The sequence below is a fragment of the Trachemys scripta genome, chromosome 11, assembly GCF_013100865.1.
Source record: "Trachemys scripta elegans isolate TJP31775 chromosome 11, CAS_Tse_1.0, whole genome shotgun sequence".
Taxonomy (NCBI): domain Eukaryota; kingdom Metazoa; phylum Chordata; order Testudines; family Emydidae; genus Trachemys; species Trachemys scripta.
In genome coordinates, this window is record NC_048308.1 from 65,276,675 (window position 1) to 65,291,425 (window position 14,751).

Consider the following 14,751-nt stretch of genomic DNA (forward strand, 5'->3'; position numbering starts at 1 on the left):
GCCAGCAAGTCTCAGAGACCAGGTCCACTGACTCAGGCTTGTTGGGCTCATGTTATGGGACTAAAAATAGCAGTGTAAATGTTTCCCCTTGGGCTGGAGCCTGGACTCTGAGACTCACCCCCCCCCCCCCCCCCCCCCCCCCCCGCCCCCAGATGGGTTTCAGAGTCCAGGGGCCAGTCCAAGTGGAAATGTCTACACTGCTATTTTTAGGCTTGTAGTGCGAGTCCCAGGAGCCCAAGTCAGTTGACTAGGGCTCTGAGATCGGCTGCTGCAGGGATCTGTTTTTTTTTTTTTTTTTTTTTTGCATTGTAGATGTATCACCAATCAACAGTAATAATTCTTTAGAATCTCTTCCTGGAGTGGATCAATTTTAAAACAAGGTTTGGGCCAAATCCTGGGAGTTGCAGATGTTAATTAAGTACCTCTCAACATCCTTCATGATTTTGGCTGACTCACATTATATGCATTTTAACTTTACAGTCTATCTCACTGCAAGAAAAATCCCAGTTTTGTCTCTTTTTGCCAGCATTCTGGCAAAACACAATATTCTTGAAGTTGTTAATTGTTGTGTATTGAGCTAAACAATTTCTCCTGAAAAATATAGCATTCTCATACTTTGATTCATGAGTTGGTATGGGTGACTTAGCTTCTTGTTAATTTGATGAAAGGATCCAAATATAGTTTCTACTGTAATTAATGCTACAAAATTTCATTTTGTAGCTGATTTCTCTAAATTAGTAGCCTACTGGTTGTCAAATCCTATCTGCATTTTTCTTTCTCCTAATGAAATAACATCCATCCACAAGAAGGAAGCAAAGATTAAGAAGGAAGCAATGATTAATAAAGGTTAATGTATGTAATGCATTTAATGTATTTTGAAGATTAGGGAAGTTGCTGAACACAAAACAAAACTGGATAGATTACTTCAAAAGGTTTTGGTGGCAGGATATACAGCTCCTATTACTGAATAACTGATACATAAATATTTTTCCTTGGCACTCCAGTGGGGTGGTTGCATGCTAAATAACATTAGCTGTGTCCTGTGTTTTGACCTTTCTACATTTTATTCTTCTCTATAGTACATGGTAAAAAGTTATTTAGATGGAAATTGCTGATTTAACTCAGTCATCCTTTAAAATACATTTGGCTTTTATTGTTCATAGGCTGAAGGCACATTATGCATCATATGAGCCAATGCTGAAGCAGTTGACTGAAAAATACCAGACTATATTGAGACAGAAAATGCTAACCAACCTGGAGAGAGACAGAGCAGTTGGTCAGGTAAAAACCATGGTCAACTACACTGGCAGAAACATACTGGCAGCTGATTCATAATTTTTGTTTAAATAAGAATAGGCTAGATTATTTCTGAGTTTCATGTGATCTATTTACAAATATTTTGTTCTTTTGAAGTTGCTATAAGAATCTTGATGCTTTAGTTTTACGTACGCCGGACAGAATATTAAAGTCATATCTGTCTTCAAGTGCCCTGCTGATGTTATGTAGCTGAAGAGACAAAGTTTTATTAATGGTTTAAACTGGAAGTATTTACAATCAACTCCGTATCAGTGAGACAAAATCACTAAAACAGACTGGAATTTGTCCTCTCTACTAGGTCAACCTTAAGTTGAACAGGGACTTTACTTGGGTGAAGGACTGTGTTAAACAAATTAACAACAGGAATGGGCGTACTGGAATCTTCTTTTTAATCATTCTTTCAGCTTTCATATTTGTGAATGAAACATCAGGGGAACTATGACCTAGTCAGATGACTTGAACTGAAACTGTATCAAAGTACTATAATTTTAATAATATATTAATCCTTAGAGCCCTGCAAATCTGTGGATATCTGCGGACATCTGTGGACTATGTTTGTGGATCGGATGTGGATACAAGTTTTGTATCCACGCAGGGCTCTATTAATCCTTATGGATACTGCACAGGAAACCATCTTTAAAGGTTATTAGCTGCCACAAAATTATAATCAAATATTGTCAGTCAAAAAGGTTTAAAGAAAGGTATGTCAATTTATCTCCAATAGTTTCAGGAACTTCAAAACATACCTGTAGAGATGCAGTATCAGTAAGCTTCTATGATCTAAGCCTTCTAAGATCATTGTTAACCTCCAAATAATTTAGCTCAGACCCTAGAGAATTACACAGTGCATTTTTTTCTACTTGGGAATGATCTTAAAATTCCTGCTTCCTGAAGTGGTAGGTACCAGATACAGACACCTTTGTCCTCCAAATGGAGAGAGAGAAGTTGTGTTTTGCCTATCCGTGGCCCTTTTAGTTTCATCTGATCTGTAGATTGGTATAGATGATATCTTGCCCCTTTAGCACAGGGATGAGTTGAGAACAAAGGTCTACATGAAGGAAAATATCCTAGAGGAAAAGAAGGGTTACTGCCAATACATTGACATCCAGAAGAAGGGATCAATCATTTAAATGCTTAATAAAAGATTTATCTTGCAAAATCATCCTCTGATGCAATGAAAATGAAAGAGCTTATACATGACAGGTCAGTTTACCACCTACTAGGCTATCAGGATGACCGGCATTCCTTAATGTACAGTACCATATTGTGTGATCAGTTTTCTTGTGACAATGCTGTGAGCCATATTGTGCCATCAGATTAATTTTTAATTCAGTGAAAAATTATGATTAAAAGTTGATGTCACAATATGGCCCATAACATTGTCTTTATTTGCATTGTTTTAATAAATATGCAAAATTCCCACCAGAAATTCTGGATAGATTATTTTATATCATTGTAGGATTAAATATTTTCAAAATGAGTTATATTTGAGCTATTTCTTGAAAAAGGAATGGAATCAGTTGAGTAATTTAAAATCTTTATATAGTTAAACAGCGATAGCGAGTTAGATAAATCAGTAATTGTACCTGGTATTTACTACTTATTTATGCATGTGTGTTCTGTCTTCTGTACTCGTAGTTATAGGGTACAAAAGCAATGTCCTCATAACTGTTCTTTATTTTTACTCTTTAGGTTACAGGTTTACAAGCTACATTACAAAATTTAGAATCTGGGCGTGCCAGTGAGATCCCTGTGACTAGAGGTAAAACAGTCTGTTAAACGTTCACATACACTATGAGGAAGGCATCTATATATAATACACAGTTTGAAATACAGTGGAATCTCAATTTTACAAACACAAGTCTTATGAACAACAAGTTATACAAACCTTTTGTCCTGGTGGGGGAAAAGATAATCACATAATGAAAGGGATGTAATTGAAGAACAAGTCAACATCCCTTCACATGCCAATGCTTTCAAGGCATTGAAAATTGCCTTGCAGTGTTTGAAGGACCAGAAGAAAGTGATGCAATGCATCATACTGCAACTTATGCATGATACCAACTGTAATTTTAAGAAGCTCAGTTTAGTTTTATGAACTCCTCAATCCCTGATTAGTTCATAAAATAGTGGTTCTACTTACTTGCATTTCAAATGTTTTAGTGACAGCTACAAACTAAGGATTCAGTTTTGTAGTTTTATCACTTGAATACTTATTCTCACGTTTTGGTTCTATTGAGGACAATGAAATTACACATGTCAGTAAGGACAACTTTGCCTGAGTAAGTGTGGCGGGATCATGACCTAGAAACCTAATTTGGATCTGATTCTGCCATCTAGTTCACTATGTAGAATATAACCAGGAGAGCAGTCTCCTCTAACTCAGTGTAAGGTTGGTAGAATTTGATGTTTTGAGAGCTTTTAAAAATTCTAGTTTTGTAGAGCTCAACAACTAATTTTAGCATATTGATCTTCTGCGGAGGTCTTTAATAACAGAGGGTATATAATACCTTCTGGAATAACACCTATATCTGTATCTAAAAGAAGTACTTACCCTGACACTTTGAAAAAAGGAAGAAATTAGTGTAACTATTCAGTGAAATTTTTGTAGCATCCTCTGTGAAAAAGGTCCTTTTATGTGCTTTATATCCCTTGCTGTGCTTTTTTAAATTACTTCAGGGGAAACAAGGTCTGGAAAGAACTTCAACTTTTTGTTTTTTCTAATTCCTTTATTTGAGTGAAGGGGACAGCAAGTATTTCTCTAAACTATTGAGACGATTTATTTAACTCTTAATGCAGATATTACAGCATTCATCTTCTTCACTGCCATAAATCCCTTCCCTTTTGGTCATGGTTTGGTTTGTGACTCTTGATTTAAAGGATGCATATTTTCACATTTCAGTTTGTCGCTGTGACACTAAACACCCCCGTATCCATACCCGACACACCATTGTAATAATCTTTGTAAAAAATATGCTGTGAGGTATCATTTGAAAATAATAACTTACTGGTCAATAATATTGTGATGAAATGTATGTACACATATAATATTGGGAAGTTGTGAATTTCCCTGTATGATACTAGCACATATTCAAAACCACACAGCCTTTCCTAGGTAAAAGTTGTTAAACAGGTCTATTATAAACAAAGGGATGTGTACTTACCTCAATTTACATATAAGTAGTAAACAGGGTACTAAAGACAGTGGGAGAAAAGAGAGCAGGAACAGAACAATTTGGATTTCAGCAAACACACAGGTGGAGGAGAAAAAAGCCTGGAGCTTCCTTCACCATCAGATTCCATGTCACCTTCTTCACTGCTTGAATGAGCTTTACTCTGAAGGGTAACCCTCAGAAGAATCCACTTCAAAGGTTCACTGGACTATTAAAGAAAGGGGCAAAGAACCCCATGTTGTCTCTTTCACCTAAGAAGACAAACACACCAATGCCTTTAGACCTCTTGGAGAGATCCTGACCAAAGTCAGTCACTATCTTTCTGGAAGACTATGGATGAGAAAGGCCATATTGAACAAAGCCTCGAACCAGAATTTGCTAGATTAAATTTTAGACTTTTAGATGCATGTTTTCACTTGCATTTGCTTGTAACCATTTCTAATTTAGGATTTTAAATGAATTCAAGTATATCTTCTTTTTGTTAATAAACTTGTTTTATCTTTTTAATCTAAACCAATCCAGTGTTGTGTTTAAATGGAACTGTTTGGTAACTCCAGTTAAAGTTGCAAACTGTTGACTATTGACTCCTTACAGGGGCAACAGATCTTAATATCTGAACTGTCCACTAGAGGTCTGTACAGTGCAGAACAAACGTTTTGGGAAAATCTGGGATTGGGAGTGTGTTGGAGTCGTAACAAAGGTTGGTGGAAGCCAGAATGTGACTGGTGCTTTGCTGACAGGCTGTTTGGGTCAGAGCTGCTGGATTAGGGCTGCAGCTCTTCATAGACACTCAGGGTGTGACTTGCATGCTGGTAGTCTGTTTGTGAGTGGCCCAGGTTAGGACCTACAACAGCAAAGCATTGTGTGGCATCCAGGGTTACAGGGCAGGCGGTGACAACCTCATCCAATTTTTTTTTTTTTTTTTTGTCCCAAATCCCTAATTGGTCCCCTCAAGGATTGAACTCACAACCCTGGGTTTAGCAGGCCAATGCTCAAACCACTAAGCTATCCCTCCCCCCCTCTTACTGGTCAGGATTGTACCCCAGAATGACAGTTGCTTTCATCACATACGTTCATTTAGTGTTGGCAGGATGCCATTTCCAATACGAGGTGCCCAGAGTTTCCACAAAATGCCTCTCTGTGGTAGTGGCATCTGAGAGGGCAAGGTATTTTTGTTTATCCTTATTTGGATGATTGGCTAATGAAGGTTGCTGTGCCTGAAGACCCGTTAAGCCATATTGCAGTTACAATCCATCTATTTTGGACCTGGGGCTTCTCAACAATCAAATCAAAGCAATGTTTAACTTGCAGAATTGTGTTCGTAGGTGCCACACTGGACTCGGTGGAAAAAAGAGCCTTTCTGCTGGAGGACAGGTTTCTGAGGTTGAAGCAGCTTATTCTCAATGCTGGGGCGTGTCCGACTTGAAGAGTAATCTTTTTTTCCTTGGTCTCATGGTGGCCACTACGTATGTAACTCCTTTTGCCCAATGAGGCCTATGCAGCACAGGATGTCTCAGGTTTACTGTCCAAGTCCGGAACAATTTGCACTTGTGGGTCACCATACATCTTACTTTCACTGGAGTGGTAATTTAAGAGAACAAATGTCTTCAGAAGTGTCCAGTTTGATGCTCTGACAGTATTGGTGAGGTTAACTTTAGATGCACCAAACAGTGGTTGTGGGGGGCACATCTGAATCATCGGGTGCTTTGAGGACATTGGTCTCATCAGGAAAAGATTCTGCACATCAGTGTGTTGGAGTTGAGAGCCAGCTGTGTAGCCCTCAGATCATTCTTCTCTCACATGCATGGAAGGATGGAATAAGTAGTAATGGACAATACTGCTTCAATGTACTATGTCACCAAGAGGGGTGTGTGTGTGTGTGTGTTCACTTTCCTCCTCTTTGTGCAGAAGCAATAAGGTTATGGGATTGGTGCATCCTCCACTATGTGTTTCCAGTGACCCTACATTTGCTGGGAGAGAGCAGTGTGACTGCAGACTATCTCAGCAGAGACATGTCTCAGAAACATGAATGATCCTTGAAGGATTAATTGGTTTACTACATATTTGCCAGAAGGAGTCGACCAGACATGGACCTGTTTGCAATAATGTGCAACAAGAAGTGTTGCCTCTTCTGCTTCAGAGGCAGCAGGGACATCCAGTCTTTGTCAGATGCTTTTCTACTGCAGTGGGGAAGGAGCCTGCAGTATGATTTTTATCCCCTTTCTATTGATTCAGAAAGTGGCAAGGAAGATACGTCAGGACATGGCGAGGATGATTATCATTGCCCCAGCCTGGCCACACCAGCAATGGTATACTGTCTCTTCCAACTGTCTGGCAGAGTCTTTGTGTGTCTTGCTCTGTCACCAGGTCTGTTGTCTGAACAAGAAGGGAGGTTTCTTCATTCCAACCTGCAAGTCCTCCATCTGATGGCTTGGGTGATTGACTGTATCTAATCTGAATCAGTCTACCAGACAACATTACAAATCAAAATGGACCAGATTTGTGACTTTGATGGCTGGGAAGGGCATCTTTCCTGCTTCAGCATCCACACCCTATATTCTAGAGAAAATCTGATCTTTTTAAAATATGAAGTGATGTTATCTAATTCATCATTAAGGTTCATTTGGGAACCATTTCTGCCCATCAGACCTTAATTGCTGGTAGATCACTGTGCTTAATACAAGTAAGAGGTTTATGAAGGGCTTATTTAATATGTATAGTCATTTGAGAGATCCTGTCCCTCTTGGGATCTCAATTTGGTTCTAGCCATGCTGATGAAACCACCCTTTGAATCTTTTGCTGAATGTTCCTTGTGTTGTTTATCTATTCAAATGGGTTTTATTGATATGCCATCTGCCAGAAAGGTAAGTGTGCTAAATGCTCTTGTGACTGATCCACCATTCATCATTTTTCATAAACCTAAGTGGTTCTTTAGCTTGACCCCAGGTTTTGCCAAAGGTGGGTTTCTGATTTTCATGTCAATCAGTCCATTGATTTGGTGGGTTTTGTTTTTCAAAACCACATTCTAATAAGGTTCATTCAGCTTTACTTACTTTGGATGAAAGAAGAATCCTTGTTGCTTATTACACAGAACAAAAAGGGTTTTGTAAATCATCCAGATTGATTTTGCTTTTATGCTAAAAATTGCATGGAATATAGTTTCTTCCCATACCATTTCTAGGTACATTAAATAATGTATTATTGAATGTTTTATTCTTTGGCAGAGACTCCTCTCCCAGGGACAATATGTCCATATTTCACTAGTGATGTGGCAACCTCTCTTGCTTCCCTTAAACAAGTCCCTGCTGTGGAGATTTGCAGAGCTGTTACCTGGAATTCTGTTCACATTTTCAGTAAGCATTGTGCTTTGGACTTGGCCTCTAGGGCAGATGCTGCTTTTGGTAGAGTGGTGCCTCAGTCTCTATTGAGTTAGGACTCTGTCTCCGCCTCCAAGTTATTTTCAGCACTGTTTATGAGTCTATCCCATAAGTGGGAATATGTAGAGCCACTTGAACAGGAAAAGAAGGTTACTTACTTGTAACTCGAGTTCTTCAAGATGGCTCTGCATAGTCCTACTCCCCACTCACCTTCCTGTCTTTGTCAGAGTCTAATTGCTTTTTGTTCCCTGACATTGCAATGGAAGGAACTGAGGCGGTTGAAGGAACTCCACTCCGTATATAAATCTCGCTCTCAGGATGTTCAGAAATCCTGAACGGGGAGGGGCTGGTGGCAAGAGAGTGCTCTAATGCATACTGCTGGGAGAAGGTTTTACCATAAGGCATCACAAGACAGCACAGTACCCATAAGTGTGAATATGATGAACCATTTTGAAGAACTCTGGTTACAAATAAGTAACCTTTATTTACTTTTCATTTTTTGAAAAATTTTCTTTGGGCTAGATTCTGATATTTACTCACATGCAGTAGTACCATACTCCTCAGTGAGTCCACTTTAAATCTTAAGTTACAAATAGTGTAAACCTCTGTACCAGTGGAGGGGTCCTCATTCATCTTTGTCACATTTCAGGCCAGGAAATGGAGTATAGGCTTCTTGTTATATGCCAGTTTAGGGGATGAGTGCTGTTACCTGAAGGCCTGGAGAATGGGTTCCTCCTCTGTGCTAGTGTTTTGTAGTATGAGTGCTCCCTCTGTCTCTCTTTCATATTATACAAAGCTTTCATTTGTTAGGTGATTCGAAGAACCACTGTCCTGCTATTCACACAGCAGTTGTTCATTGCCCAAAAATCTTGAGCATTTGATAATACCTAAAAGTGACAAGCATTGGAGCACTTATAAATAAATAAAATCACTTTACATATCCAGTACAAATTATTAAACTCATCAGCTATCCACGCATTCACACACAAGCTTTGATTTACCTCATACCCACTACTTCACATTGCAAATGATATTTCATTTCATTCCCTTCTAGCGCCATTGGCTCACATGCTTTTTATTGCTCTATGTTGGTCTCACTCATGTCTCAGTGGGCAATGTGCTTTTATTCAGACAGTCTGTACTGCATACTGAAAGATGGTAGCATATTCTGCAGCGTGTCAACAAAAGCTTTTTCTGGCCATGATGTAATTGAAACCTTGAGAGGTGGACCTATGCACAGATGTAAACTGGAGAAATTTTGGTGGCAGTTTGATGATAGCTTATAGGGAGCCAGTGTACTGAGAGGAGGACATGTGTGATGTGCTCGCAGTAGCCCATGTAGCTGAGGATGTCCATTGCTGTACTTTGTACTAGCTGTAGTTACTCCAGGGCTGACAGCTTCATGCCCCTATAAACTGAATTGTCCTCTGAGTGTGTCCATACAGTTAGATCTCAAACCTCTTTTGTACATTTCCCTGGACTGCTGCTGCATCTCTTAGCCAGGACAACAGTATCTCATGATCAGCTGTGTGGTATGTTGCAGAGAGGCTCAGGAGAAAGAGAATGGTTCTCGGCCCTCCAGCTATTGATAGAAGGAAATTGTCCATCAGTGCCACTAATGCTGTTTCCATTCCATATCCTGACATGACCAGGTTGGCTTTGACTAGATGAACTAGAAAGTGGCTTTACTAGCTTCTCTATGACATCCTGGATGATAGGTAGCTTGGTGCAATGGGCTCTTCATTGGTGTTCAGACTATATTGCATATTTGAAGGAAACGGAGGAGGTATGTAACACTCATAGTAGATTCCAGAACAATTTTCTGAATTTGGCAGCCAGATCTGATGCCCAATTCAGGAAAGCTATCTGGGACTTACTATTTATCTATTTTATTTATTGGAGGTAACACCCACTATGTTTTAAGTGCTTTCCAAATACTTTAAAAGGATGGTTCCTGCTGTAAGGAACTAGTTCCTTGCAGACCTACCTCCTGTCATGGTTGTTACTGCTATTTAATCTCTTGCAAGTGTGTCTGCATTCATGTATGGTCCCAACAATCAGTGCTCTTCTAGAGTGTTTTGACTTGGCACTTTTGGGGCCTAATCTAATGCCCATTGAAGCAAATAGAAGTCTTTCCACTGATTTCAATGGACACTGGATCTAGCCCCAGGTGTCTGCATATTTCCCCAAGGTTGGATCTATACAGTCAATCATCCTATATGCCAATTACTGGTAAGTAACACATCTTTGTTTTGGGTCTTCCTTTTCTGTCCTCTTCTATTTTACTTAAGAGTCATACAAATGGTCATTGCTCTACAAATCTGTGTGATCTTCAGATCATGCTACAAACCCCATGTTTTTAGCCTGGTTTCTGCAGATGCCTGGCCATTATAAGGATTGGTACTTGTGCAACATAAAATTTAGTCACTCAAATGCTTAAAAGGGTTGGGCTGAGTTGATTTAATCTTTGGTCTATTATTATCTGACTTTGGGTGAGAAACATCTGCTGCTCAGACTATTTGTGTGTCTGTTTTTAGTTGATACCAAATGTACTTAGAGCCATTTTTGTGAATTTTAAATCTCAAGAACTATATGGGTTTGTCTTTTATTATTTTGTACAATTGTCTTTGTTTGGCTGCATGACCTAGCATCTCAACCTTGCACGTTATTTTCTTGTTGTAACTGAACAACATGAAGAGAACTTAAATGTAAAATTTTGTGTGACTAACCTTAGCGATGGTGTGCTTCAACTGAACTTTCTAAATGTGAGGGAAGAGGTGCTTGCCCTTTGCCTGTTCCACACTTGATGTGTAAATGTCATTCTCTCCATTTATGGGCATGCCAGAGTTGATAGAATATAGCATGTAAGACATTTTTTTACACATTTTGAGGGAGTGATAGTTATTTTCTACCATCTGCAGCCAAACTCCTAAAATAAACGTATACATTTCAAAATTGTCATTTTCTGACATATCAAGTTAATTATATATTTAAACTCTGGGGTTTCTGGATTTAAAACGGGTCTCATAAACTAGAGACCAGATTGTGCCAATATGGGGCTGTTCCATGTTGTTGGCAGTGCTGAGCTTCGTCATCCCCGGGAAACTCTGGGTGGGGGAAGATATCAACTCTCTTTCAGGTCTCTTGTGAGCAGGAGGAGTGCACGTCCCTTTGAATGGCGCAGCCTGCCCCAACCCCATGTGTGCTTAGCCAATTTCAGGGTGAAAGTGGGATAGCGGGAGCAAGACCCCTTCCTGTTGTATGGGGGCACACAGATGGAACACGTCCTGCATGCTCCTGAGCACAGAGCTGCTATTGTGTCTGGTGGGAGAAATAATAGGGTGAAGTCTGCTTTCGCTTTCGTTCTCTCAACACCCACTCGAAGACCAGATACAGTGGAAGGGAGATGTGGAGTAATGTTTACTTACTGCATCAAATCTGTTTTACCCAGTGTCCATTGCAAGTCAATAGCATTCTCTCTGGCGTCCTACTTAACACTGTAGGACATAAAAAAACCGAGGAGTCCTTGTGGCACCTTAGAGACTAACTCCTCATTGTTTTTGCTGATACAGACTAACATGGCTACCACTTTGAAAACTGTAGGATATGTACTCCATGATCAGCAAGATGTTATAAAGGAGTTGTAGATATACCCCTTTGCACATCATGATAAAAAATGTGTTCCCCAGACTTTCATCAAAACTCTGAGTTGTCAGTGATATCTCTGATTATTTAGTTCAGTCATATTCATTTTGTTGTGTTACACTATGTCTAAAAAATTTTGAAAGGCAAGTATGTACAGCTGCTCTTTTGGGGAGTCAAATGCTGGGAAACAAAACGTTGCTTGCGTGAGACTCTCTGAAACACAGCAGAGGTTGGAAACAGCATTCTCAACCTCCACACATCTTTCTAATTCAGAACACACATGCAGCCTTGCTATGTGCGGCTACTGGGTTTTGGGAAGTAGCCAACGAGATCAGCCCTCAACTCTTATGCTAATTTTGCATGATGTGGATTTGTGTTGTGCATGCTCCAGACATATACACATTTTCCCTTTTCTCTGATGCCTTGTGAAGAGCTCATTAATGGTATGGAATGGATGTACAGCATTTCTCTGTATGAACTCCCTATTGTTTTGGCCATCGGTGCAGCAGGAATGCTGAGATTCTCTTAGCTTTGGCCCTAACATGCAACGTAAGAAAGTTCAGAATTTGGCTTTTCTCTTTCAGAGCTAGCTCCACAGATCATCCAACCTGATCTATGCCTAAAACTTGGGTCAACCTAGCTACATCACTCAGGAGTATGAAATACTATAAACCCTGCTAGGCCTAGCTACTGCCTCTTGAGAGGGTGGAGTTGCTACATTAACAGAATACCACCTTCTCTTGCTATAGCAAGTGTCTTCATTACAGTGCTATAGCAGTGTGGCTGAAGCCGTGCCACTGTAGTGTTTGTAGTGTAGATATAGCCTCAGTGTTGTCGGTAACTGTAGGGGACAGAATCAGAGCTGATGGATAACTGCTGAGGGACTAGCCCCCACCTTTCAGAGATTCCCTCAGTTGTGTTCTATGTCCTGTAGCTACTGGCAGGGCAGTGGAATCCAGCACCTTCTGCAAGAGAGAATTAAAATAAAACTGCAGAAGTGATTTGTGTTCTGTCTGGACAGCACCTGCTCAGGTAACAGACTAGAAGGATGGTGGAGAAAGGTCCAAAGTGGATACCAAGACAGTGTCCTTCGGTTGCCCTGGAATTTGCAGCTGTTAAAGTTATTTAACACTCTGCCCGTAGCTCCATCAGATGTTTGCTCTTTTTTTTTTTTAAACTATTAGGTATAACTATGATTCCCTTCTCCGGTTTCCTAAATAAATAAGTACTAGTTAGTAATTGGAAATCCCCTTAAAGGGCCAGTTGAGCAAAGCACTTTAGCACTCAACTAACTTCAAGCGTGTGCATGCCAACTGGAGTCCTTACTCACATGCTTCCTTTTAAGACTCCTCACATTTCCCACATGCTAAAGAGTTTGGCTGAACTGGGGCCAGGGCCCAAAAGGATAAAATATTAGAGCCAGTAAAAAAAAAAAAGTAAATTTTAGATTTTTTTCATTGAGAAAAGGGACGGCTATTTTGTGAAAATTTTAATGAAAAATGTCCCCTTGTTAAGTATGAACTTTTTTTTAACCTGCCCTGTCCAAAATTTGAACTAGGAGTCTAGATAAAGAAGGACTCATATTTGTTCACTGAATTATTATTTGCTTGTATTGCTGTAGTCATGGAACCGGATCCCATTGTGGTAGGTGTTGTACACAGAACAATAAGACAGTTCCTGACCCCAAAGTTCTAAGTAATCATTGTGCTGGCTTACATATATATTTGAACCCAGCACTGCTATTAGAATTGGTTCAGAAAACCATGCAATGAAATTGTTACTAGCTCTATATTTCTTTTATTCTCTGGAATCTGCAGCTGTTTATTACCCAATTATGAAGTCTAACTCAATGACTTTCTTTGTGGTTGAATTAACTCACTTCTAAGCCTGTTACCATGTTTCCTCCTTCCTTGATCTGATGTAACTGCTCTCGGGATATCATGGAAAAGGAAATTTCAAAGGCACTAGTTATAATACTTAGACCTGACTGACCTTTTCCAAACACAAGGCAGTCAGAATGGGAAACATGAGCTGTTACCATTTTATAAAGTGTAATCACAATCCTATAGATTTTGTTCATTCTTTCAAGCAGTTACTGACTTTTTAAGCTCTTTAACTTTCATGGTTCTGTGGTGGTTTATAAATATGTATATTTCACAAGCACAAACAAACCCAATGTCCCATGAGCATCATAATTGCGAGTGGGTGACAGTTATTGAGTGAGGGGAAAATCTTCCACATGAATAAAACAATTCTGCATTATATAGTGCTTCAGGAAATGTTATTCGTAGCATTTATTGCAGTAGTCTTCACTTTTAAAGAATTGATAATAGTGCTAGTCTGTTTTGTAAGACACAGTTCTTTTCACCTTTTTGTAGCTTTTATTGGTGTTCATCATACAGAAGGTTTTGATCCTCATTTAATCCAAATTATGCCTGCTGTTGTTTTGAGAGTTAAAATTTCACGACTGAACTGAACTTTACTTACATATCTAATAAAATCTGCTCTTTGTATGTTTAATTTTGTTTGTTTCAGTCTAGTTATTTATTTTATGTATTTAGTGCTGTACAAATAAAAGATGTTTCGATTCACTAGCAATTCTGGGGGGAAAAAAAAGAGGGTTGAACAAAACATTTTGTTAGATCCCAAATGAAACGTTTTGTATTGATTTTGAGAGCTTTTTAATGTTTTACATGTCCAAAAAAATGAAGGAAATTTTGAAATGGAATTTCTGAATGTTTTTGTTTTGACATTTTTGTGGTTTTTGTTTTTCACATAAACAATTTGGCAAAACATTTCAGTGTTGTCATATCGGCCATTTTTTTCACTCGCTTTTTTCAGCTGAATTTTTTTTCCCCAGTTCTACATGTGACGTTTTAAAGATGGGATTTTCAAAAGAGACGTAAGAGCCCAAATCCAACTGAAATTCAGTGTTCCATCCTTACTCCTCTAGGGGTGCAGGACAAACCCCAACATGATACCAATATGCACAGTATCCCGTACGATTGCAATGGAAACTTTTTAAATATGAAGTAGATGTAAACCAATGTAATCATATCTGCCTTAGTCTGTGGACATCCTGAAAGACTATGAACTTTCCCATTCCTCTCAGTGAAGCAATAACTGTGAAATCTGATGATAATTTAAATGTCAACATTAACTATTTTGCTGCTGATTATTGAAGCAGAAACATCAAGCTAATGAGGGTCCTGTGGCACCTTTGAGACTAACAGAAGTAC

At 39.2% G+C, this 14,751-nt stretch overlaps 1 protein-coding gene across 1 annotated transcript in view; it reads left to right on the top strand.

The window, feature by feature from the left end:
• SPAG16 (sperm associated antigen 16) overlaps positions 1 to 14,751 on the top strand; it is a 757,728-nt gene that overhangs the window by 39,027 nt on the left and 703,950 nt on the right. Inside the window, exons 7-8 of the mRNA XM_034786388.1 lie at positions 1,164 to 1,281; positions 3,010 to 3,079. Of these exons, the coding sequence (XP_034642279.1) occupies positions 1,164 to 1,281; positions 3,010 to 3,079 (188 nt within the window). The remainder of the gene's footprint in view (positions 1 to 1,163; positions 1,282 to 3,009; positions 3,080 to 14,751) is intronic.